A 27,266-nucleotide genomic window follows, 5' to 3' on the forward strand; every position below is an offset into this window, starting at 1 on the left:
CTTTGGCTCCCTAGAAACAACGCATCAAATCATTAAATCAGCAATTGTATAATCACAAAAGTCAATGATGATAATTGTAGTGGTAATGACAATGTTGGAGTAATGACATATACACACAGGCTGGGCCTGCAGGCCTTTAGGTCCTGGTTTCCCTGGAATTCCTGCATCTCCTCTCGCTCCTTGAGGCCCCTGTAATAAGAAACACACACATAGGTAAACTGCTGCAAATACACACACACACACTTTATAATGAGAATCTTTGTTCAAAAAGAGTAATTTAGTTAAATTTCAATGAATGCCATAACATCTCTGACAGTTTTTCTCTTTAAAAAAAAGAATACTAAAACCAGCATGACCATCTGTGGTTTTACATGACACTGAAACCTTTTTGGGGACTTTACTAACATATCTGTTACCTTCCTTGTTTAAATGTCAACAATGTCACATGGGTGTCTGTCCACCCACACGAAACGCTCAAGCAACATTACCACCAACCCCGGACTGTCTTGTCTCATTACGCACACGTGGTTCCCATTCCCCCTGATTAGTAAGTGTATATATGTGCCCTCCGTTCCCCATTGTCCTTGTCGATTATTGTTCCATGTCCGTTGGTCTTGTGAGGATCTGTGCTCTGTTGTCTCGGCTTACGTGTGAGTGTGCACTTGTTATTACGGATCTCATCCTGTGTATTTATTAGAGGTTTACATTTCGTTCTTTGGTTTGGGTTACAGCCCTGTGTTATATAATACGTGTTTGTTTTGAGCTTTGTCCCCGTAATGTTCATGACGTACTCTATTTTGGGTAGTGAAATTTTAAAAACGATTTCATATTCCTTCGCTTGTCTCCTATCATTGTACAACGTGACAAGCTCCTACTCTCCCACACCACGATTCCCTCTCGCGCCCTAGGACAGAAGACTGGCCATTATTTACAAAGTACTAATTTACAGTTGAAGTAAGGTTAGTTTAGGTTGGAGTCATTAAAACTCGTTTTTCAACCACTCCACAAATTTCTTGTTAACAAACTATAGTTTTGTCAAGTCGGTTAGGACATCTACTTTTTGCATGACAAAGTAGATAAGTAATTTGTCCAACAAATGTTTACCGACAGATTATTTCACTTAAAATTTACTGTATCACAATTCCAGTGGGTCAGAAGTTTACATGCACTAAGTTGACTGTGCCTTTAAACAGCTTTAGAAGCTTCTGATAGGCTAATTGACATCATTTGAGTCAATTGGAGGTGTACCTGTGGATGTATTTCAAGGCCTACCTTCAAACTCAGTGCCTCATTGCTTGACATCATGGGGGAAAAAGTCTGGTTCGTCCTTGGGAGCAATTTCCAAATGCCTGAAGGTACCACGTTCATCTGTACAAACAATAGTACGCATGTATAAACACCATGGGACCACGCAGCCATCATACCACTCAGGAAGGAGATGCGTTCTGTCTCCTAGAGATTAATGTACTTTGGTGCGAAAAGTGCAAATCAATTCCAGAACAACAGCAAAGGCCCTTGTGAAGATGCTGGCGGAAACAGGTACAAAAGTATCTATATCCACAGTAAAACGAGTCCTATATCGACATAACCTGAAAGGTCGCTCAGCAAGGAAGAAGCCACTGCTCCAAAACCACCATAAAGTAAGACTACGGTTTGCAACTGCACATGGGGACAAAGATCGTACTTTTTGGAGAAATGTCCTCTGGTCTGAAGAAACAAAAATATAACTGTGGACATAATGACCATCATTATTTGGAGGGAAAATGGGGAGACTAAAGAACACCAAAGAGCCAAAGAACACCATCCCAACCGTGAAGCACGGGGGTGGCAGCATCATGTTGTGGGGGTGCTTTGCTGCAGGAGGGACTGGTGCACTTCACAAAATAGATGGCATCAAGAAGTAGGAAAATTATGTGGATATATTGAAGCAACATCTCAAGACATCAGGCGGGAAGTTAAAGCTTGGTCGCAGATGGGTCTTCCAAATGGACAATGACCCCAATTATACTTCCAAAGTTGTGGCAAAATGGCTTAAAAGGACAACAATGTAAAGGTATTGGAGTGGCCATCACAACGTCCTGACCTCAATCCCATAGAAAATTTGTTGTCAGAACTGAAAAAGCGTGTGCGAGCAAGGAGGCCAACAAACCTGACTCAGTTACACCAGCTCTGTCAGGAGGAATGGGCCAAAATTCACCCAACGTATTGTGGGAAGCTTTTGGAAGGCTACCCAAAATATTTGACCCAAGTTAAACAATTTAAAGGCAATGCTACCAAATACTAATTGAGTGTATGTAAACTTCTGACTCAGTGGGAATGTGATGAAATAAATAAAAGCTGAAATAAATCATTCTCCCTACTATTATTCTGACATTTCACACTCTCAAAATAAAGTGGTGATCCTAACTGACCTAAAACAGGGACTTTTTACTATAATTAAATGTCAGGAATTGTGAGAAAAAAATACGGAGTTTAAATGTATTTGGCTAAGGTGTATGTAAACTTCCGACTTCAACTGTACATGCTAAAATCACCACTTAACCTAATACAATATCTGCCTATTTTCTTCCAGCAATTTAGCCCCTGTCTATGTGATGCGAGAGTTTGTCTATCACACTGTGTGTAGCCAGAGGATGTGATACAGAAATACTTTCCTCAAAACATTCTCAATCACATTTTAACTGCAAAGTAGGCTTACCTGGCAGACTAGCCTATATCATGAGTAAGTATATAAGTTGTATCTATTATTTGTTATTTGCTAACTTTACCATGAAATGAGCAGCAGCAGGACTGAACCATTGCTAGACCAGCACATTAGATAGTACATTCCTCACTTGCTGTATGCGCAATTAAAGGGCCAGATGCGTAAATAAATGGGAATTACACAAAAAAAATGGTCTGATGTAATTTAAACATTGACATGTACTCAGAACACCCAATTTCGCTGTTTCTCTATGAGAAATTGTCATTTTCAGAGTGGAAAGGCTAATACATTCTAAAACTTGGAAAAATTAAACTGAACAGAATTTGGGAAAATAGAAAACAGAACTTGGGAAGAAATTCACACATTTTACAACTATTAAAGTTGTTAACTAACCATTATTTTACCAGGTATATTGACCGTAAAATATAGTGCACTACTTTCTATTTTTTCTATTTGAAAGCTTGAAAAAAATGAGTCGGTCACGACATGTGTTATTGTTTTTAGGTTGCTCTCATGCTAAAATTGGTGATAGATTCATAGCACAAACATGTGGAACTGTTATGTAAATGTATGTGGAATGCAACAATGATGTGACTGTATCACAGAGTTTTAAAACCATCTACTCTCTTTGACTGTATTGTGTATCATGAATCTGCTCCACTCCAATATCTCAGAAATGCTTTATGTTCCTCACATGGATGTATTAAAAGGAGACATTTAAAATACCATACAAGAAGCCTTTTTGGAGTAATGTTTGTACTGTCATAATAATAATAATAATACTAATAATAATAATAATAATAATAATAATAACAACAAATACAAGTTATTATTAAGTCTTTGGACACTGTGTTAACTAACCTCCAGACGAGCTTCAATGCCATACAACTCTCCTTCCGCGGCCTCCAACTGCTCTTAAACGCAAGTAAAACTAAATGCATGCTATTCAATCGATCACTGCCTGCACCTGCTCGCCTGTCCAGCATCACTACTCTGGACGGCTCTATCTTAGAATACGTGGACAACTACAAATACCTGGGTGTCTGGTTAGACTGTAAACTCTCCTTCCAGACTCAAATTAAGCATCTCCAATCCAAAATTAAATCTAGAATCGGCTTCCTATATCGCAACAAAGCATCCTTCACTCATGCTGCCAAACATACCCTCGTAAAACTGACCATCCTACCGATCCTCCACTTCGGTGATGTCATCTATAAAATAGCCTCTAACACTCTACTCAACAAACTGGATGCAGTCTATCACAGTGCCATCCGTTTTGCCACCAAAGCCCCATATACTACCCACTATTGCGACCTGTATGCTCTCGTTGGTTGGCCCTCGCTTCATACTCGTCGCCAAACCCACTGGCTACAGGTTATCTACCAGTCTCTGCTAGGTAAAGCCCCGCCTTATCTCAGCTCACTGGTCACCATAGCAGCACCCACTCGTAGCACGCGTTCCAGCAGGTATATCTCACTGGTCACCCCCAAAGCCAATTCCTCATTTGGTCGTCTTTCCTTCCAGTTCTCTGCTGCCAATGACTGGAACGAACTGCAAAAATCTCTGAAGCTGGAGACTCATATCTCCCTCACTAACTTTAAGCACCAGCTGTCAGAGCAGATCACAGATCACTGCACCTGTACATAGCCCATCTGTAAACAGCCCATCTATCTACCTACCTCATCCCCATACTGTATTTATTTATCTTGCTCCTTTGCACCCCAGTATCTCTACTTGCACATTCATCTTCTGCACATCTACCATTCCAGTGTTTAATTGCTATATTGTAATTACTTCGCCACCATGGCCTATTTATTGCCTTAACTTACCTCATTTGCACTCACTGTATATAGACTTTTTGTTTTCTTTTGTTCTACTGTATTATTGACTGTATGTTTTGTTTATTCCATGTGTAACTCTGTGTTGTTGTATGTGTCGAATTGCTGTGCTTTATCTTGGCCAGGTCGCAGTTGCAAATGAGAACTTGTTCTCAACTAGCCTACCTGTTTAAATAAAGGTGTTCTCAACTAGCCTACCTGTTTAAATAAAGGTGTTCTCAACTAGCCTACCTGGTTAAATAAAGGTGAAACTAAATAAATAAATAAAAGTGCTTTTCATACACTATGCTCAAAGCGCAATGTTACCTTATTTGGAGGGGAACTTCCTCTCTTGAAGCATCTCAAGTTACGTTTTCCATTCATTTATTGACAAATGTTATGCTCTGTTTATATTTCAGGATTAATGATATTGTTGGTCCTGTCACCTCTGGTTATTGTGATCAGCGTGATCATCAGCCGTTACTGCAGATCTCGTCCAAATGAAGGTGAGGGGGCTTCATCCATGGTGTTGTAATCCCCCCCAAAGGACCTAGATGACATCTATCCTGCCAATGAAGAACACTGAATGAGGCATTATCTTAAAATTGAGCCAGTAGGATTATTGACAGATAATCCATTCGGGACTGCTGCTCTACCTCTCAAAAGGGAAAGAAAATGAGCTTTTAGACCATGTAGGTTTTTAGTTTCATTGCAGACAAATTAAAATGATGTAGTTCTGTGAAGCACTCAATGTTGTGCACTTTCCTGCATTCTCTTTTAATTCCAATACTCGAATAACCCCCTAAACTTGTTTACCAGTGATGCAGGAGACGTTGGCAGTCTTTTCACCTAAGACAGGAAGGAGAAAAGGCTTAGATTTTTCTGTGAAAATGTGTTCTTGCTGCTAACATTTGAAACTGCACTGCCTCACAATGCTGGGACATATACTTAGTGTTGTAGTATTAATGTAGTAATAAGTATTTCCAATATATTGATTGCTCAGTTCATGTGAATATGACATATGTATAAGTGTAAAATGAGAAAGGTATGGTATTTTTAGGTATTTTTTCCAACATTTCAGTTTAGTAATTGCTACACTGTTGTCGTGTCTTTGGCTATGCCGGATTAAGAGATATGACATGCTATTCTATAAAATAATATTACCTGATTGAGCTAATAATGTAATTAACTAGATAGTTGGGCACCACAAACTAATATTTATAGAGCTGTTATCTTCCGAATAAACTTTTAAAAACCTAGTAATATTTTATATCAATAGCAGTCAATATTAATTGTCATCTTAATTCAGTCTCATCTGAAAGTGGTAAATTCTTAGTTATTTGCACGAACCCTGGCTAACAAGTTGAATCAGCAATACAAAATTGGGTTTAATTACTAAATACCTAACTAACTAATCACACAGAATTACACATTAAATCATAACTTGATTACAAATTACATAAAGGAAAACGTCCCTAGCGGGCGGAACAGATATGACAGCTTGTTTCACAAAAGAAAAGGGGCTGGGTTAACAGAAAGCGCTCAAGGTTCATCAGTTCATCTTGGGCTTGGAATTGATGAAATGAACTGGCTATTGGAGAATTACTGGTCTGAAACCCTAATGATATTGTGCCCATGAGGAAGGTACTCACTTAACCTGTGGGACCAGTGTCAAAATGAACAAGGCAAAAAAAAATTAAACACATTTTTATAGTGTCCACTATCTACTCTGTAATTTGTTATTGGTACAGAAATACATTTCTTGTTGAAGTTACAAGCTACACTTACCCCTATATCAGACAATAAGCTTAGAGACAAGTGATTACATGAATATGTTGATATCAAGCTTAATATTATTATTATTATTATTGTGCAATAATGTATTGAGTGCTATGATCAGACAATTGTCATGAAAAAGGTCACTGTTATTGTATATGACCCATATCCATGCACTCCTCATGTCAAATCTGTCCTGTGATATGGTGACGCAATACATTTTAGTTATTCTATAGTATTAAATGTTTTTTAGCTACATGGAATTTCATGTTTGTAAAGGATTCACGTGTTCAATGTTGTTTAGATCATATGGCTTAACCTGGCTTTCATTTTATGCTGTGTGATGTTACTTTGTAATGTGTTTGACAATGACAGAGACTTCACACAATTGTTTGTCACTCAAAAGATTATTAGCAAAGAGGTATTTATGTATTTAACTATTAAAACAGCTATCCAAAAATATAATTGAGGATGATTGTGATCATCCCAATAATTGTGATCATCCCAATAATTGTGATCATCCGGGCTCAAAATTTGCACATTAGTCATTTACGTCACCTGTCAATGTTGTCAAGTCAAGGTACAGTATATAACTAATATAAAAAATGACAGAATGTGTCTTGTGAAATAGGTAGAGATTTGTTAAAAGCCATTTAGCACCTCAGACAGCATACATCAGATACAGTTAGTTACAAAATTATTTACAAGGCTTTATTTTCAATGTATCCACAGAATTGCTGATCATATTTAAAAAAACAATACAAGTTACTTTTCACCAAAGCCCACTTTCATTTTGCTTAGAGGAACATTAATCAATTTTATTTCAATACCAGTCAGTACAGGAATTGAATTAGGCGTGCAATTCTAAAAGATCAATGCTGTACACATTGGTCATTTCCCAGTTCAAAGTCAATGTCGACCTCAATTCCTGGGTTGACTCAAATGTAAATGGGATTAACCCCCACGTTGCCATGGAGCAACCCTCCAGAATGACCCCTCATCGTCGACCATTCTTGCACCCCTTCCTGAAGCTCCTTATTGAGGTTAGATCTTGGGGCTTAGATCGTGGGTCCCTTCAGCAGGCCCTGCTGCTTGCGCATCACAGGCGAGTGGATGCTGCAGACGAGCAATCATTGCTGGAGAACTGCTGTTCTAGCCTGACTTTGTACTGCTGTTTGGCTGCCTGAGTGAAAGGGTATAGGCTACAGTTTCATTTCTTTGAAAAGCCTACACATATTGGTTCTATAGTCCCGGCCAGAGGGTTGTCTGCCTCCATCTGCTCTAGAGGTGAACTCTTCTCCTGGAAGGTATAAGTATTGGGTTGTTAGTTTACCTGAAATGCACAAGGTCCTCTACTCTGACAATTAATCCAGAGATAAAAGGGTAAACTTAGTTTGTTTCTAGTAATCTCTCCTCCATCAGTCTTCTTCTGACTTTATATGGCGTTTGACAACCAACTTTAAGGTGCATTACCACCACCAACTGGGCTGGAGTGTGGATCGCATCTTTCAATCACCCATGTGGGTATATGCTCTGAAAAACCAATGAGGAGATGGGAGAAGCTGGACTTGCAGCGCATAAAGCGTCTATTTTAGCGCCTAGCTACGCAGGCGCTCGTTGATGCGCGCGAGCAGTTTGGATGGTATTGCTGAATAACAGGTATGTGTACATTTATTTTGCCACGCTCACGCACATAACGCAAGCGGTGTGGTCAGCATGATAGACTCGTTGCTCTGCTTCAAATGTGCCCTAGTATTTCTATGCATTTCCTCTTTACATTCAAGTATACAATGAGCCCAAACTAGCAGAACAGGCTCTCACACACAGACATGTTTTATGGAACCCTGTCTCGACCAGTTTGGCCCCAGAGTGTAAATCAACATTAAATCTTTCTTCTCAAGGGGTGCATCTAGAAGTGGTTCTTGTGGATACTTCTTACTCCTTTGCAATAACATATTCCGTAGGATGACCTATGGTAAAGATGAGGATTATTGAGTCAATAACTGTAACATTTCTAAGAAAATGAAATACATGAAAACCATCACCATAAAATGTTTGTTTCTTTTATCTGTTAAAAATAATAATAGAGGAACAGCTGGCAGTGTTGTAACTCACATAGCTGATGGTGAATATCAGCAATGCCGCCACAATCCCCACAATGGAAAGAACTAGAAAGGTATCCCTTTCTTCTGATTGGTCTGTGAACTCAAGGCAATCTACAAAAAAATGATCCACAAGTCTTTGAGCGTCACTGGAATTTAAAAAAAATATTTAGCAGCATAGATGAAGTCTCTCTCTGTCCAATTTAAAACACTCACATACATTATACAGTAGGTCTACATACCAAAACAAGCACATAATAAGAATAGAACACACTCACCTGTCACTCTGAGGTGAACCTGCCCCTCCTGGTTCTGCTCTCCTACAGGTGCTGCCAGGAGACACTTGTACCTCCCGCTATCAACAGCCGTTACATTGGGCAGGAAGATATCGAAAGAATCATCAGCCAAAAGTTCCACTTCACGCTCCAGACCTGCATACCATTGGGTGGTGCTTTTAGGTGACAGCCTCTTCATCAATAGACCAGACACCTTATTAGAGGGCTCCTCACCCAGCTGGGAGAAGAGGGTGTGAGGTTACTTTATGCCCTTAACAGCTGGTCTGGGACCAGTGCTGTATGTTTTTGGCATATATTGCACTTGTACAAAATTTGGTCAGATGGTTCATAACAGTTTGTGCTATCACAATAATTGAAAGCTTACCTTGTACCACCTCACCGCCAGGTATTGGACCCCAGGCTTACATATTGCTTTACATTTCAGAATTGAGTCCTCTCCACAAACTGACTTCACCTCTTGTGTAGGCCTATCCTGTGTGAGGCCACCTTGCACAGAGGCAGCTTTAGACAAACACAAGGTAAATCATTATTTCAGGTGAGCCTGCCTCATTGGAATATCAAATTCATTGTTAAAAATAAATGACAACATACCTATTATGCAGACGAGTTGAAAAAGCATAATTGTAGTACACAGCAACGAAGATGACGATTTAGAACAGGAGGGTAGCAGTTTATATACTTCCGAAAGAGAAGTTAAACTGGGATTTCCCCGACTGCGTCACATTCTGAAGTGCGCGTGTACTCCCTCCACCCACATGACCGAATGCGAATCTGACATGAGACATGCCCACCACCGCTCTCTGCAAAATAAATGTACACACAATATACCCACATGGGTGATTGATAGATGAATTGAGGTCCACACCGCCAGGTGGTGGTGGTAATGCACCTTAAAGGTGGTTGCCAACCGCCATATAACGTCCAAAAATAAGAGATTCTTAGAAATGTACTAGGTTTACCCTTTCATCTGTAGATTAATTGTCAGAGTAGAGGATCGTGTGCATTTCAGATATATTAACAACCCAATGTTTATATCCCAGGGCAAATTAGGTAGCTAAATTGGCATGAATGTTTCAGGCGTTTTGACCTGTCTCCAAATTAATATAGTTGGTTCAGAGTTCGTTTTGATATTTCCACGTGCGTGTCCTGATCAAGTCTGGTGTGGATGGACAAAATTAACATGCGCACATGGATGTACGAGCGCGCGGGCTCTGTCATCATGAGTCAGTGGAGATATGATGGCGATGCGTTGGTTCATTCTCCAGATGTGTTTGGTTATGTTTTTTTCAATGAATCTGGCGTTAAATTTAAGAGAAACCGGAATTTTAGTTACTGGGTGTCGTTTTTTCAGAACGTTAACTCAATACTTTATTTCGCAGTTTATTAGTTGTAGCCTGTATCATTGCATCATATCCTAATTTGTAGAAGGCAATTTTACGCACGTGCTTGTAATGTATGGCGGTAACTTTGGTGTCGTGCCTATGATTTTCTTTCTGTTGAAGAAGGTGTTAAAATAGATAGAAATACAACATTACAATATAGGCAAAATATTAAGATAGGTCTACACTATATTAACCTTTGGACTGGTTTTTGCTACCTGAAAGTGAATGTTTGGGGTGGGGGAATTCCCAATGAATTCCGCGATCAGACTTCCTCAATTAGATTTGGTTTACTCGAAACGTGTTGAGTGGGTCGTTGGAGTAATTATAGCTGTCTGTGTCAGATTAAATAACATCTCTTATAGTGTATTAGGTATTTCAGTTAAAAGACAATCATGGAAATACACACTTCATTGACAAGTATGTGGGCACCTGCTCATCGAACACCTCATTTCAAAATCATGGCCATTAATATGGAGTAGGTCCCCCTGTTTCTGCTATAACAGCCTCCGCTCTTCTGGGAAGGCTTTCCATAAGATGTTGGAACATTGCTGAGGGGACATGCTTACATTCAGTCACAAGAGCATTAGTGAGGTCAGGCACTGATGTTCGGGATTAGGAGTCTGCGTTCCAATTCATCCCTAAGGTGTTAGATGGGGTTGAGCTGCTCTGTGCAGGCCAGCTAAATTCTTCCACAACGATCTCAACAAACCATTTATTTATGGACCTCGCTTTGTGCACAGGGGCCTTGTCATGCTGAAACAGGAAAGAGCCTTCCCCAAACTGTTGCCACACATTTGGAAGCCCAGAATTGTCTAGAATTATATTGTATTGTGTAGCGGTAAGATTTCCCTTCACTGGAACTAAGGAGCCAAGCCCGAACCATGAAAAACAGCCCCAGACCATTATTCTTCCTCCATCAAACTTTACAGTTGGCACTATGCATTGGGGAAGGTAGCATTCTTTTGGCATCCACCAAACCCAGGTTATTCTGTCAGACTGCCAGATGGTGAAGTGTGATTCATCACTCACAAGAACATGTTTCCACTGTTCCAGAGTCCAATGGCAGCGAGCTTTACACCACTGCAGCCGACGCTTAGCATTGCGATCTTAGTGTGTGGCTGCTCTGCCATTGATACCCATTTCATGAAGCACCTGACGAAAAGTTATTGTGCTGACTTTGCTTCCAAAGGCAGTTTGGAACTCGGTAGTGAGTGTTGCAACCGAGGACAGACGATTTTTATGCACTACTGTTTCAGCACTTGGCTGTCCCATTCTGTGAGGTTTTGTGGCCTACCACTTTGCGGCTGAGCCATTGTTGCTCCTAGACGTTTCTAGGACTTACAGTTGAATGTGGCAGCTCTAGCAGGGCAGAAATTTGACAAACGGACTTGTTGGAAAGGTGGACTCCTATGACGGTGCCACATTGAAAGTCACTGAGCTCTTCAGTGTCAGTGTTTCCTATGGAGATTGCATGGCTGTGTGCTCGATGTTATACACCTTTTTGCAACATGTGTGACTGAAATAGCCAAATCCACTAATTTGAAGGAGTGTCCCCATACTTTCGGCCGTGTAGTACAGTTCACTCCTGGTACATGGTGATATCATGTACTTTTTGACCAATAGTTGTTTTTTTTGGCTTGTTTCCCTCGTTTTTCTGTTTTGTCCTTTAACCAATGTATGTTAAAATAAATAGCTTAGATACAATAGTGAAAACAGATAAACAGTTCTACAACTGAACATCAGAAATCAACAAAGTGCCTAACCTGACACGAAAGGCTGAGGTATATGAATGACGCTGGAGAGAATGGCTGCCGTTTTACAGTATCCTAACCAATTGTGCTATTGTGTTTTTTAAAAAGTTATTTGTAACCTATTTTGTACATCAAGTTTCTGCCACCGTCTCTTATGACCGAAAAGAGCTTCTCGAAATCAGGACAGCTATTACTCACCTCGTATTGAAAGACAATTTTTTTCTTTAACAAGGCGGACGAGAGGGATTTACTCCAGACACCCGACAAGGCCCTCATCCCCGTCATTTGCAGGAGACAGAGATATTGAGAATGAAGATCGGGAAGCCTTGTAAGGATCCGGTGGTGAGTGGGTAATTTGCCTTTGTACGTCGGCTAATAGGACCGATGGTAATCATTGGATAATAAAATAGACAAGCACGTATATCCTACCAATAGGACATTAGAAACTGTAATATCTTAAGTTTCACCGAGTCGTGGCTGAACGACGACATGAATAACATACAGCTGGCGGGTTAAACACTGTATCGGCAGGATAGAACAGTAACCTCTGGTAAGACAAGGGGTGGCGGTCTATGTATTTTTGTAAACAACTGCGGGTGCACGATATCTAAGGAAGTCTCAAGGTTTCGCTTGCCTGAGAGTATCTCATGATATGCTGTAGACCACACTATTTACCAAGAGAGTTTTCATCTATATTCTTCGTAGCTGTCTATTTACCACCACAAACCGATGCTGGCACTAAGACAGCACTCAATGAGCTGTATATGGCCATAAGCCGTATAGGAAATTGCTCATCCAAAGGCGGTGCTCCTATTGGCCGGGGACTTTAATGCTGGGAAACTTAAATCCGTTTTAGCTCATTTCTACCAGCATGTTAAATGTGCAACCAGAGAGAAAAAAAATCTTGACCACCTTTCCTTCTCACACAGAGACGCATACAAAACTCTCCCTAGCCCTCCATTTGGCAAATCTGACCATAATTCTATCCTCCTGATTCCTGCTTACAAGCTAAAACTAAAGCAGGAAGCACCAGTGAATCGGTCAATAAATGAGTGGTCAAATGAAGCAGATGCTAAGCTACAGGACTGTTATGCTAGCACAGACTGGAATATGTTCCGGGATTCTTCCGATGGCAGTGAGGAGTACACCACATCAGTCACTGGCTTCATCAATAAGTGCACCGATGACGTCGTCCCCACAGTGACTGTACGTACATACCTCAACTAGAAGCCATGGATTACAGGCAACATCCACACTGAGCTAAAGGGTATAGCTACTGCTTTCAAGGAGCAAGACTAACCCAGAAGCTTATAAGAAATCCTGCTATGCCCTCCGACAAACTGTCAAACAGGGAAAGTGTCAATACCGGACTAAGATCGAATTGTACTACACTGGCTCCGACGCTGGTCAGATGTGGCAGGGCTTGCAAACTATTAGACTACAAAGGGAAGCACAGCCGCGAGCTGCTCAGTGACCCGAGCTTACCAGTCAAGCTTAATAACTTTGATGCTCGCTTCGAGGCAAGTAACACTGAAACATGCATGAGATCATCAGCTGTTCCGGACGACTGTGATCACGCTCTCTGTAGCCGATGTGAGTAATACCTTTTTAAAGTTGTGCACATTTTTCAGGAACTTATTTTTGCTCGTGAGAGCTAATTTCAAAACCATTGTTTTTATAATTTAAGCCATTCTGGAAAATGGATTTTAAAGCTTAGCTTTGGGGATCTAACGCAAGTTTTTAGGTCTCCGGAAAGGTCATCGCACTATTGTGACCACATCCATTAAACTGACACTAGTTAGTTTAGTATGCTGCATAATACAGTGGATTTAGGTTGAAATCATCCTTTCTTGATGTTAAGTGGATTCCCAATCCCACTCATCCTTTTCTTTGTTCACTTTTCAGTTTCAGTGTCCGCAGCCCCTGTAGCGGATAATCAAATTGCCTACATATGTCAGGAGGGTAATGTCACACTAGAAGCACCGTTTTAAAGAATTGGATGCCCAATGTGAGGAGAGCTGGACCATTGGCAAAGAGGTAAACTATTGCATATATGCTTATGACAAGTAGATACAATGTGAAGTCAGGCATTTTCTATTAGCATTATAATTTTTTCACATCTCACCATTGATAGTATCATCAACAGTATGCAGAGGGGCAGGGGCCATTTCAATTGAGACATGACATGTGATAAGATATTTTTCTTTCTGCAGCCCATTGCCATTTATAAAAACGACAAGGGTAAAGTAAGGACAAAGGAATACATTCCTCTATGCAAGGATGTGTTCTTTGAAAAAGTCATCCTTAGTAAATGTGCCAATTAACTATTGGTTGCACCAAGGTAGGTCAACTTTCTGAATACAATTCACCTTCCTTTCCTCTGTTAGTGTCTGCAAAGTACCAACATAGTACAAACCTTTCTTTTTATTCACCCCTTCATTTTTTAGAAACAGGATGGGTTACATAAAGAGACCAGGATCCACTTCTTAGGTATGGTTTCCCCTGAAGTTATTGGTGTATTACACAACATATCTACCATTGATATAAATATAAAGCATTGTTGTCATCATTGCTCATATCACTCTTTTTGCTACTTAGAGACAAACGCTATCGCTGCCACCGCAAACGCTCAAATTGCTCATTATGGTAAATTATGCTTTTTTTAGACCATGCATTACATTTTGATTGTACTATTATCAAAATAAAATATACTTTACAGCTGCAGATGATCCATTTCTATAACTATCAGAACAAGTTTTGTTGCCACAGGGAAATTCTTGTTATTTTAATTTTATTACAATAAGAGATTTTGAAATGAGTGTTAGACAATCAGCATTTTTCTAATAATGCAAGTAATTATTTTAACAACTATTTTCTTCTTTTTAAAATTGTAGGGCTTTGGGCATTGATGATGCTTTTGGTCTTTCTGATTGTACTTTAAATGTCATCTGAAGGAAGCTAAAGCAACGGGACTCCAACGATGTTGGTCTCACCCAGATGACACCCCTTGACATCGATCCAGCTGGTAAAGCACAGTTAGGCCCACTTTTTCAAAGTTAATCTACTATAAGCATGATGTAATTAATCTAAGGGAAACAAATGACTTCTACAGCTTTTAGTTGTATGGTTTTTGTCTCATTACTGTCTTCTACGCAACGTTACTTTCTTTCTTTCTTATGACCACCCATTTTTTTTTAACCTGTACAGAACATAGTAAAACTCAACCAAGTAAACCAGTATGATGGGTAAAGTTCACATCTTTTTACCTGAGAGGAAGAAAGTGTATTGTGTTTTAAATGAAAATTCAACAGAACATTTCTCACTGCTGACCGCCTAGTGAATATAAAATGCAAGTATGAATGTACAATTAGCTAGAAAAACATTGCCTTCTCTCCCTTGGACAATTTAAGGCACACAATGGTTATACTTCATCAAGATGCTTTGGAACCAGTGCCACATTTTAAGAATATATATATTGTAAAGTAGTCTTATATAAGTACTCCTACTCACCCCTAGATCAGAGAATAAGCTTAGAGACAAGTGACTCGATTGATTTCACCATAGAGATGTACTGTACAATAATGTTTAACACTTGGTAATAATTCTTCTTACCTCCTTCCAGTCCATAAAACAAAACACTTTTATATGAACTGACAACCATCATTTTACACACACTAAGACGAGCCCTTTTGAACATGAGCAGCGTTAAACATTTTAATAAGGTTTATTTTCTTGTGTTTATTCATGTGTACTTTCGTAGCATAGTTGTATACCATAATGTTTAGCATGCTTTTGATGAGAGATAATCACCCATTTTCATGCTCTGCTCATTTTCTAATCTGTCCTGTGATGTGGTGATGCATTAAAAAGAATTGTCTCCAAACATTGTGACTCTTTTGTATCAGGGATCTGATTGCCAACACGTACACAAAAGTACAAATGTTAAGAACACGTGTGTGATATACTTGAGTTTACAGGGCTATGTTTCCGCCTTGTAATGTGTTGGAATGAATCTCAATGAAGATTGACAATGACAAAAATATCAATTAAGAGATAAGAGTAAAGAGATAAGAGATGAGATTAAGTGATAAGAGTTTAACATCCTGTTCATGTGAAAGTTATTTATGCAAAATAAATAATGTACATGAAAATCTATTTAAAAATCAAAATCGCCATCCAATGAATATAGTAAATTTATTTAATCGACAGACATTTTGTGATGTCCTACAAATCATTGCCAGATTATTTAACTATAGAAATTCCAAATACAATATACTGTATAACACATTTCAATGTATTATTTTTAATATGAAATAATATCAAATAGTATGTTATTTTTTATTTTATATTGATCAATGTTATCTTGACTGTGAACATCTGTTAATTGGGGGGGGGGGAATAAATTATTTAGATTAACCCAAATATGAGATGACTGAAAGAGACCACACATTCTCAGAAACACGCTCAAACTGTGGCGACTAAAAAAGTGAGGACTCATCTTAAGAAAAAGTAAGACAGAATTTATCTAAAACAGTGATATTTCAGAACACACAGTACATGTACTTGCGATACTTTACAAAATTATTTACATCACTTTTTATTTTCAATGTATACCCATCATTGTTGATCATATCAAAAACAAAACCTGACTGGTAGCCAGAGACTCCTGCAAGTTTCATTTTCTGCCAATTTCTTTTAGCCAGTTTCTCAAGCCCCTTTACTTATGGTTTGCATGGAGGAAGACAATTTCATTTTTTGTTTCTGCATAAAAAAATCAATTTTGGCCTAACAAAAAAGGTATCAATTATGCCTAAACAGAGTTCATTTGGAGCCTTGCTTGGCTCAGATGAAATGCGTCAAGGCTGGTTTCATCTCTGTGCAGAGTCCAGCGTGTCCCACCAAACCCTTCCATCACTGGTGAGCCCCATTGAACAGTGCTCAGATTAATTACATTTCAATACCAGTCAATACAGGAATTGAATTAGGCATGAAATTCAAAAAGATCAATGCTGTACACATTGGTAATTTCCCAGTTCAAAACTCAATGTCAATTCCTGGTTTGGCTGAGATGTGAATTGAATTAACTTCAATGTTGCCATGGAGCGACCGTCCAGAGTGACCCCTCGTCGTGGACCATTCCTTCCCCTTTTCCTGAAGCTCCTTGTTGGGGTTAAATCTTGGGGCTTAGATCGCGGGGTCCCTTCACTAGGCCCTGCTCCTTGCGCATCACAGGCGCGTGAATGCTGCAGTCCCGTGCCTCACAGAAGCCGGGCACTCCTGCGTTGCCTGCCATGCCAGGCTGGCCCAAAGCGCCTGTGAAACCACGGGGCCCTCTGTGACCTGCCATACCATTCTTTGGCTCTGCTGGGTGGCCTGGCAGCCCTGTGGGGAAATGTTTTTAACAATTGGAGGTGGCGTCTTAAAAGTTCACTTGAAAAGACTTCCTGCTAACATCAATGTTGAATAAAACCACACAATGCCTATTCCAGTGAATCTGGATGTGAGTTACAGATACTTTCCAACAATTCTAAGACAAGCAATTTTGAGGTAGACCTGAGAGTTTCACACCAGTGGAAACAGTGTCCTACCTCTGAGGCCTTGATGCCCATCGTGTCCTGGCAGACCTTTACCAGGCTCACCGCCCTTTCCTTTCGGGCCTTTTGTTCCTGTGGAGTAGAACAGAGAGCTTAGGGGTGCACTCTGAAGCTATGCCACTACAAAGGAGCACCACTAATTTTCACTTGAAATGAGCCTTACTGATCAGGGTTTAGTTTACCTGTAATCAAGTTTGGTTGAACTAAGACATTTGGATTACATACCTCTTTCACCCACTGTCCCCTTCTGACCATCCACTCCTGTGTCCCCTTGGATGCCCCTGCCTCCTTTGACTCCAGCTTTGCCCGCTTTACCCTGAGAGAGAGAAAGGTCAACAGAACTTATCATCGTTTGGAATAAAGGCTTTCCTTAGTAGATAGGGGTTGGTTTGGGGGCTGTGTGACTCACGGGTTTGCCTGATTCTCCAGTTGGTCCCCTGGTTCCGGGCGGCCCAATAAGTGTGCGGTTGTTGATGGGGCAGCCCTGGGAACACTTGACTCGGATAGAAGCTGCATACTGGGAGATCTGGGCTGTCACCACTCCTTTACACAGCTGCAATACCTGCTCATCTGTCAGCCCAGGGCCCTGAGGTCAAAAAGCTGGCAATCAATCAATCAATCAATCAACCAAGCAAATAAATAATCAATCAATCAATCAGTCAGCAAACGTTCTTGCTAGATATGTGTCAATGTAAAATAAGGGGGAGACCCTTCCTCCAGGCAGACTGGAGTTGGCTCCTGATACGCACAGGGGCACCTGGCACTCCTTTAGGTCCAGAGCCACCTTTGACGCCCAGGTCACCGCCTGGACCTGGCTCTCCTCTGGAGCCTGGGATGCCGGGGGGTCCATTTCGTCCAACAATGCCATCAGGGCCGATGGTACCTCTCTCCCCTTGCTGCCATTCAGAGATGAGGGGAAGGAAGGAGAGAGACAGACAGAGGGGGGACACTGTTCAGTCACTGAACACAAAAAGTCACAATTTAAACTCAATCTCAATACTTCTCCCTAATCAAATCATTTAATTCTCAATAATTTTACCTAATTAAAACAGTTCCTTTAGGATTTTATGACATAACAGGAACTCAACTCTCTACAGTATGTGCTGTTGTGTCTGATGTCATCTAGGAACAACCTATGATTTTTATGTGACATAGAATGGGTTAGGGTGAAAAAAACCATACTTTCACAGAATGGAGTATACAAACCTGTCCTTTGTCACCACGTGCTCCAAAACTTCCCTGTTTGGAAAGAGGAACAGAAACATTTTTGGTAAGAAGAAAAACAAACCCACTACATCAATGGAAACAGGAAGTAGATAGATGAGAGAGTGACGTCGCCTCGGCCTTGTCATATGATTTACCTTTTCCTCTTTTTCTCCCTTCACACCAGTTCTTCCAACCCCACCCTGAGGAAGGAACAATCAGCACATGAGATAAGTCAGTAAGATGCCATGGCAATGATAGGACTGCTTATTACAGCTCATCAGTCACAAAGGAAAGACCCAAACATAAACAGTAGATGACCAATACACATCCACTTTCACTTACTGGTGTGTGTGTGTGTGTGTGTGTGTATGTGTGTGCTTGATTAACTGTGAGAAATTGACTGGTAATTTAGCAGTGTGATGGGGAATGTAAATAAAAGGTTACCTTCTCACCATCAGGTCCTGTCTCCCCTTTGGCTCCCTAGAAACAACGCATTAAATCAACAATTGTATAATCACAAAAGTCAATGATGATAATTGTAGTGTTAATGACAATGTTGGAGTAATGACATATACACACAGGCTGGGCCTGCAGGCCTTTAGGTCCTGGTTTCCCTGGAATTCCTGCATCTCCTCTCGCTCCTTGAGGCCCCTGTATAATATGAAACACACACATAGGTAAACTGAATGAGAACCCTTGTTCAAAAAGAGGAATTTAGTTAAATTCCAATGACAGATAATTTTTAATTGTCTCAACTTATAGCAAGAGACACGGTACTCTTGCCACAACATCTCTGACAGTGTTTTTTTAAACTAAAACCATCTGTGTTTTTAACTGGCACTGAAACCTTTTCAGGGACTTTACCAACAGATCTGATGTTTTCAGGGACTTTACTAACATATCTGTTACCTTCCTTGTTTTGACTGTCAACAATATCACATGGGTGTCTGTCCACCCACAGGAAACCCTTAAGCAACATGGCATTTACATCTGATTAACAACACTGAGGGGACTTTACTGAGGAATGTGGAAGTGACAGTGTCTGTATTGTGATCTGTAGTCTACTGTGCACATGTGATTGAGATTAGAGCACCTCATATAGTGGTTATAAAGCCTGTCTTACCCCAGATCCTACTCTCCCAGGAGGTCCCCTCACACCACGATCCCCGCTCGTGCCCTAGGAGGGAAGACTGGCCATTATTCACAAAGTATTCATTTAAGTATTAAAAGTTCATGTCCACTTTTAGTTTATTTAGTAAATATTTTCTTAAAACTGCATTGTTCGTTAAGTGCTTGTAAGTAAGCATTTCACGGCCATTGTGATAATGTCATCCTGATACCCAGCATGCAATTCTCCTTCACTTTACCTTTTGTCCAAACTCTCCAGGAAAGCCGATCACCCCAGGAACTCCAAGAGGACCCTGGAAAATAAACAGTAAATGTAGTTTGTTAGGAGAAATCCCATCAACAGATTCCTTATCTATTTATTACTAATTTAGTGGTTATCATACTGGTACTCACATCCTCTCCAGGCTCCCCATCACTGCCTGGCATGCCCCCTGGGCCTTGGTCACCCTGAGAGAGAGGAAAGAGAGAGATACAGAGAAAATAGAAAGTAGAAGAGAAGAGAGCAAGGGAGACATACTACAGTATCAATCTAATCTCCCACGTGGAGAAGGTGCTATCGTTATGGACAAAAGTGTTGAACAGCCACATGACTCACAAAATCAACAATAGCAAAACCTTCAGTGAAAATAACAGTATGCAGTTTAGGGAAAACACCCATGAACACACATACATCTTGGGGGAACCAGAGTAGTTTCTGTGAAGAGTAATGGACAATGACTTTTGAGAGCAACTAGAGTACTTTCTGTGAAAACAATATAACTCCTGTGCCCCTAAACATACCTTGTGACCGGTCTCTCCTCTGCCTCCCGGCTCTCCAGGATACCCCTATAAAACACAGAAAGAAAAAGCAAGTTAGGATTGGTCTCTCTCCATGTAGGGAATAGCATAGTCTTAGTAGATAAGGAGAAACAAGAGATCCAAATGGAGAGATGAATGGTGTGACAGATAGACAGACATCCATCTTACATTATAGCCCATCTCCCCATGGTCTCCTGAGAATCCAGGTGCTCCAATCTGACCCTGTGGAAGAGAACGGATGAGATGGAAGACATTTTAGACAGGAAATAGAAGTTATATGATTTGTTTTAAATAATGAGTTATTCAACCCCGGTTTAATTAACCATAGTCACAAAGCAAGGTTGAAAGGCATTACCTTTTCCCCTTCTGTTCCCTCAGGACCCTGTTTCCCTTCTGCTCCAGTTGATCCCTGAGAAGGTCGGAAAAAAATATGTCTCAACATGGCCAGAACAAATTATAAATGTTAAATGGAAATGATCACATCACATAGCCTGTTTGAGGCTTTCACGTCACAAAGTCTTAGTATTGCTTCTAGTGAGAGCTGTGTAAGGAGCTGAGTGAAGAATTGATTTGAGCATGTTGAGAATGTGCTGAGTTGTGGTAGCAACACTGAGCGGTGGCAACTGTTGTGAGTGGACGGTGCTGAGTTGTGGGAGCCACCATATTTACCTTGATACCTCCAGTTCCATCAGGCCCACCAGGCCCTGCCTCACCAATTCGACCCTAGAAAAAGACAAAGAACTAAAGACATGAGTAGGGACAGACAGAAACATGCTGGGGATTTAGCATCACATTTCCTTACACTCATTTGAGGAATAACTTTATTTTATGCTACAGAAATGACCAGGTAGTGGATTTCCTTAGAAAATCCAACGGTAACTGGTAATTACACGATAATAACCTATGGATTGTTTCTTTGTTTCTGTGAGATTAATTGAAATAAAATCCCTGCTATCAAACCAAATATGGTTACCTACAAAACATAACAGCTACATTGTGTCAATACTCACAGTCTCACCCGTTACCCCCACTCCTCCGCGTGGCCCCTCCATACCGATGTCACCCTGTTGAGGATAAGGAACACACTCAGGCATAGACAGCTTCAAATTGTCAATGAAGATTTTTTTGGTGTAATTATCAAATACTTGTGATGGCACAATGGTATTCTATGATGCCATGCTGATACTCTGTGATGTCTCTGTGGAATAGTGGGGATTGATAATGTCATACCTTTTTGCTGGTTTTGGGGTCTACCTTTATAGATGCGGTAAAGGAGTCAATGAAACGCAGACCGTTACATTGACCATATCTGTGGTGTCTTTCAGTACAACTCGGAAACTCAGAACCTCTGAGTTAAAATGTACCTACGTTTTTTACGTAGAGCTTCCTGCTGGTCAATTCTGATATTTTCCAAGTGGAAAACTCGGGCCCCATCTTTCTACAATACCTTTTTAAGAGTTTCTGAGTTCCGAGTTGTCTTGACCGTGGCAATACGGGTTTTCTGTAATGTCACACTGGTTCCCTGTGATGTCATACTGGTCCTATGTGATGTCATATTGGTTCTCAGTGGTACAGCAGGGGTTTTATGTGATGTCATGCTGTTTCTTGTAGGTTTAAACTTTAATAATAACATTATGGTGGCTTGGGCTGTTATTAGTGAACATTCAAATAAGATTTTGTAAAGGGTCACACTGTTTTTGATATGGGGTTATAATGGCTTTTTAGGTAAAGAGTGATTTTGTTTGATGTGATACATATTTTGTAGGATGCCGGTCTGGTTTAGAGGAAGGGTCTTTACCTTCAGTCCTAGCACCCCTGTCTCACCTGGATCTCCAGGAAGACCAGGCAAGCCCTGTAGGAGAGAGAAAGAATGAGAGACAAGGTGCAAAAGAATGGAATAAAATATAGACCAAGATAGAGAATGAGAAAGAGCTATCCTAGTTGTTGGAGCTCAGCCTTTCACCTCAACGACACAACATAGCCACTCTCCAGTTCTGAATAATAAAGAGATCGCCATCTACTGGCCATAATCAATATAGAAAAACGTTACATTGCTTGTGCCATGTCACAGAATTTAGACCAGAGCAAAACAATGAAAGAGAGATACATTACATCTGTGATATCCTTTGGACGCCGATTATTACCTGGGCTCCAGAGAAACCAGAGGCACCGCCCTCCCCATCAGGCCCGGAGTCACCCTGTAGAGAAGGCAAAGGTCAATACAGCTGTTGAGTCAAGTTCAAGGGTAATGTTGATGCCATACTTTTTAAGTTACAAACATTCTTCCCAGGGAGATACTGTTTCTCTTTTGAGGTTGTGGCAAGCCTGTTTGCAGTGGGGTTGGGCAACCTGGGTTCAAGCCTCGCTTAGGGAGATGGATAGTGTCTAAGGCTGATTTGGGTGAGGTCTTTTATTTGACTTTTTTCACTTCCTCACCTCAGGCCCTGTGTCTCCTCCTCTTCCTAGAACTCCTTTGAATCCTTTGTACCCCTGAACACAACACAAAGGAACAATATCAACAGCATTACTCTAATAAGGATATGAGCACTATGAATTTGATTTAGTGACTATACAGTGATTAACACTCACCTCCCGTCCCTGAACCCCAGGGAAGCCATCTTTACCTTGCAGTCCTCTGGCTCCCTAGGTGGACAGACAGATAGACAGACAGATATTTTGTTTAGTCCAGAAAACAAAATGATACCACAGGATGGTGGTAGATGGGGTGAGTTACCCCCATACAACGCAAATCACTTAAGGACCCAGTGAATGCTATATAAATGCCATTTAATCAGTATTAATCAGCAAAGCAAATGGATGTTTGCTGTTTATAAGTTTCTAAATTACATTTGCACCTTTGTCCTACCTTGGGCCCTGCAAACCCAGCGAACCCTGGCTCTCCAGGCTCACAGTTACAGTCTGTTGGCCCCTCCTCCCCCAGAGAAGCCTCCCCACCACCAGGGGCCTGGAGCGACTCTTCGTAGGGCTCCTGCTCGTATGGTACCTGCAGTTATAACATGATATCAACTTACATGACAGAACACAATGTTACATGACATGACATTACTAAACATCACACATAACATACTTTCCCCCATGACTTCCCCTCACCTGTGTGGTGGTGGTGTAGGGGTAGGAGTCCTCTGTGATCATGCTCACACTGGTGGGGGCTGGTGCATAGGGGTCATATCCAGATGAGGGTTGCTGCTCCTCATAGCTGTGAGTGGGCTCCGGTGGGTATTCCTCTGCCAGCGAGGAATGGGGAGCGGTGGAGGGGTTTAAGTGAGGGAAACGTTTGCATTCTGGCTTTTGACTAGAAGGAGAGACTTTGCTATGTTGTAGTTATTACCTGGTTGTGGGTATCCTGAATGCTCATAGTTGTCGACCAAGGAGCCCTCATTGGTGTGTTCATCACCTAATATGACACAAAACAATAATTGAACAAGCCTGAAACCTTCCCAGTAAAATGATAGTCTGTTTACAAAACAAAATAGCCTGTTATTAGATAGATAAACCAATGTAATGTTTGTAAGCAAATATCAAAAATGTTTCATTGTGGTGACATGAGAATATAGGTCTATACATTTTAACTGCAATCTAGGTCAACTGAAATAAAATCAAGATATAGCCTACTGTTTTAGCTTACCTCTAGAAATGTGGATAATTAGCTAACATCAAGCAGTAGCTATTGGTGCAAGGCTAATGGCGCTAACAGTGCACGTCAGGCAGCTCACCTGAGTGGTAACCAGAGTACTCGTCCTGAGCGTGGGAGGGGAGGATGCACAATAGGAACACGAGCAGCGGAGAGATAACCAAAACCTGTCGAAAAGGCGGGAAAACAAAGCGAGGTTAAAACGACCATTTAGGCTGTAGCCTATTTCTTCGCCGCTATAACGATAACAGAAGGTAAAGATTGGAAGACCTACCTTTGTTGGAAGATGGAAGACCTCTCAGCTCAAAATGAATAGCCTACAGGCGCTCTTATTTCGTTACACTTTTAACTCCTTCTTAAATTAATAACAGTTTTGAGGACGAAAAAGTAGGTGACTGTAGACGTCTAGGCTAATGAAGGCTAATGGATCACTAAGAACATTTTATACCCAATAACCATGGCCCTTTTAAAATGTCAGATATATCTCCCTCTGGTGGTGGTTACGCACATTATAACAACTCATTAAACGCAAGCCTGTTTTCTTGTCTTGGCATTCCAGACATGTATTAATTGCCCACTTGTAGGCTATGTAACACTTGTAGGCTATGAATAATATTCAACATTTATATGGTCTATATTTGACTAATTCCTTGACAAACATCAGATTTCATATCAATCATAGTATGACATCTGCAAGATCATAGGTCTGTAGTTATATATCATATAGGCCTGCAGTAAGCCTAGGCTACAGTTGGAGTAGGCTAAATGACTACATTTAGGCCTGCCAATAAGGCCTATGATTAATCTGCTAAATAAGAAAAATGCTAACTTTATTTTCACAAAACGGTATATATTGTATGACAAGCAGCAAGAGTGTATATCCTACTTCAAAATGAATTCACAAAAAGCAACAATTTGTGGAGTTGTTGCTTGGGGTTGTTGAAATACAAATTGGGCTGCAAGGTGGCATATTAGACCATCACTAGAAAAGGCTATATGTTATTAGGGAAGATGACCAAAGATGGTCTGTGGTTGGGTAGTTTGCCAGAATATTTGGTAAATATTTGTTAAAAGACACGCTGGACATGTCACGAAGCAATCATTTCTGGTATTGAGGCATATGGCTAAATCATGTCCAAAAATAGTCGCTTCTTCTTATTTTCCAGAAAGAAAATGGGCCAATAAACTGAAGTCACTTCCTTGGATTAACAGCAGCCTATTGGATGTCACATGACATGAGACATGTGGGAGGAAATTCTGCAGGTATCAGCCATCCAGGTGATAGGGTTGTATTATGCTCTGTAGATGTAGGCAAGAGCTCATCTGTGCCTTGAACAAGATAGAGATGAGAAATACAGGCTCAAAACGCTCTTTGTTAAGGTAAAACCACAAGGTGAGCCACAGCAGTTCTCAGGCCCTTCTCACATTCCAGGGCACTTTCTCTGTACTCTAAAGGCTCTCTTCATCCCACTCCTCTGAGAAGGTAAAAGGCCTTTTCTCTGTTTGCTGTGATGTCAAGCAGCTGTCTGTCTACCATGAGTCAACCACTTTTCGTCCATGCCATTTCCAGCTTGTTATTCAAAACTCCAGAGGACATCAATAAAACACATGTGCAGTAGTCTATAATGGACTTAAATCAATTATTAAAAGACGATGAATAAGAGCATACATGACAAATGGTGCTCAATGATGACGCAGGTAATTGAGTATATCTGTTGAAATAAACCAATTGATTTGGAGTATTCCATACATTACCTGGGCAAGTACCCAGAATGTAGAGTTGACGCCATACGTCTGCCTGGTGGTGTAAATCGGTGATCACCACCGACCTCCAGGCCCCCTGGGACACTGAGGTGCAGTGTGGGATATAGACTGCTCACCTCCACTAACCCTAATCCTTCCATTTGAACAGTTAGTAGTCATGAAAAAGCTATTCATTGAATAGTAATACACTATCCACAAATAATTGCTGCAAAGAAATAAGAAATGTAACTGCTTCCATCTGTACCCAGAGTGTAAAATGAGATCCTGGACTTCTTGATTGATGCAAATTTGATATTGTTAATTTATATTTAGCTACCGTTAACAAAGAAAAAACATACATTTACACAAATTTTCAAACAACAAAATCACCTCTCAAAGTTGTAAAGTGCAATGTTTCAAGCCTTGTTGGTTGACTTGCTGTTGTGTGTAGTGGAGTGCTCTGTAAGATAAAGTCAAATCGGCACATTCCTGAGAAACGTACAGACTAAAGTAATCACCCTTAATTCAGAGGGAACTCAAACACTGTTATGGGCTGCATGTGAACCACTAGGCTAATCATCCTGAAAATAGGTCACATAGTATTTAAACGCCAATGTATATTTAGGTTTCTTTATGCTCACAACCCACCAGCTAAATCAGTCCATGTCAAATACACTCTCACACAGTACCAAAAATAAACCCTCATTACCGCATCATTACACAACCACTAGTTAGATTAGGTTCCTCAATCCAGCATCACTGAGTACACCACCTGCGGACCAGAGAACCTAGGCCCAAGAACCACACTAGTGGACCAAATACAGCATTCACATCCAGAATCTCAGAAACCTTGTTAGACCATGCCTGCTCTGCTTGCTTACCTTCACCCTGGGGGCTTCCATGGTGCTGGTTCTGTCTGTTTGGTTCTGTATAATCCACTGAGACCCTCACTCAACGTATCAGATAGTCCACAGGTTTTTTTTAAAGAAAGACAGAAAAGTCCAGTTTATTTCCTCCCTGAACTGTACTCCTTACAGCATTCTCGCTCCCCACTCACAGCACTGGTCCCCTTCCTCTCTCTCTCTCCCTTGCTCTCCCTCTCTCAGGGATCCATAAGGTTCTCAGGCAGCCACGGGCTCGGCTCCCTCTTCTCCTCGACAGGGTGAGAAATACCGGAGTCTAACCCTAACCCCAAATACAAACAGGGGCAGAGACCCAGACAGAAGAGAGGGATGAGAGAGTAATGAGAAAATGATAAATACAGAATTAGAGAGGGAGGGTTTAAAACAGATGAGACTAGTGCAGGGTCCATTTTGT

The 27,266-nt window shown here is 40.8% G+C and overlaps 2 protein-coding genes across 2 annotated transcripts; both read right to left on the reverse strand.

The window, feature by feature from the left end:
- Positions 1 to 6,213: 6,213 nt before the first annotated feature.
- LOC139380444 (CD83 antigen-like) lies at positions 6,214 to 9,455 on the reverse strand. Its single transcript, XM_071123121.1, has 5 exons — positions 9,287 to 9,455; positions 9,060 to 9,196; positions 8,678 to 8,912; positions 8,413 to 8,513; positions 6,214 to 8,267 (listed from the first exon to the last, which is right to left on the reverse strand). The coding sequence occupies exons 1-5, from the start codon at positions 9,312 to 9,314 to the stop codon at positions 8,115 to 8,117; spliced, it is 654 nt and encodes a 217-aa protein (XP_070979222.1). The 5' UTR covers positions 9,315 to 9,455; the 3' UTR covers positions 6,214 to 8,114.
- Positions 9,456 to 16,162: 6,707 nt separating this feature from the next.
- Positions 16,163 to 27,130, reverse strand: LOC139380453 (collagen alpha-2(IX) chain-like). Its single transcript, XM_071123135.1, has 26 exons — positions 26,831 to 27,130; positions 24,289 to 24,373; positions 23,904 to 23,969; positions 23,666 to 23,799; positions 23,421 to 23,558; positions 23,144 to 23,197; positions 22,991 to 23,044; positions 22,699 to 22,752; positions 22,353 to 22,406; positions 21,565 to 21,618; positions 21,224 to 21,277; positions 20,910 to 20,963; positions 20,723 to 20,776; positions 20,537 to 20,581; positions 20,150 to 20,203; positions 19,996 to 20,049; positions 19,752 to 19,805; positions 19,208 to 19,279; positions 19,073 to 19,108; positions 18,784 to 18,828; positions 18,629 to 18,661; positions 18,172 to 18,318; positions 17,832 to 18,008; positions 17,648 to 17,738; positions 17,417 to 17,494; positions 16,163 to 17,210 (listed from the first exon to the last, which is right to left on the reverse strand). Exons 1-26 carry the CDS (start codon positions 26,849 to 26,851, stop codon positions 16,999 to 17,001), a joined length of 1,974 nt encoding a protein of 657 aa, XP_070979236.1. The 5' UTR covers positions 26,852 to 27,130; the 3' UTR covers positions 16,163 to 16,998.
- Between the last annotated feature and the right edge of the window lie 136 nt (positions 27,131 to 27,266).

This window comes from Oncorhynchus clarkii, chromosome 2 (genome assembly GCF_045791955.1).
Source record: "Oncorhynchus clarkii lewisi isolate Uvic-CL-2024 chromosome 2, UVic_Ocla_1.0, whole genome shotgun sequence".
Taxonomy (NCBI): domain Eukaryota; kingdom Metazoa; phylum Chordata; class Actinopteri; order Salmoniformes; family Salmonidae; genus Oncorhynchus; species Oncorhynchus clarkii.

Excerpts from the sequence above, each read along its gene's own strand:
- LOC139380444 (XM_071123121.1), bottom strand. The coding sequence starts at position 9,314 with ATGCTTTTTCAACTCGTCTGCATAATAG. Across the intron at positions 9,197-9,286 it reads TCAACTCGTCTGCATAATAG|CTGCCTCTGTGCAAGGTGGC; the intron begins GTATGTTGTCAT and ends GTTTGTCTAAAG. Across the intron at positions 8,514-8,677 it reads GGTTCACCTCAGAGTGACAG|ATTGCCTTGAGTTCACAGAC; the intron begins GTGAGTGTGTTC and ends ATTTTTTTGTAG.
- LOC139380453 (XM_071123135.1), bottom strand. The coding sequence starts at position 26,851 with ATGGAAGCCCCCAGGGTGAAG. Across the intron at positions 21,619-22,352 it reads CAGGGGTGCTAGGACTGAAG|GGTGACATCGGTATGGAGGG; the intron begins GTAAAGACCCTT and ends TATCCTCAACAG. Across the intron at positions 19,109-19,207 it reads AAGGCCTGCAGGCCCAGCCT|GGAGCCAAAGGGGAGACAGG; the intron begins GTGTGTATATGT and ends CGTTGTTTCTAG.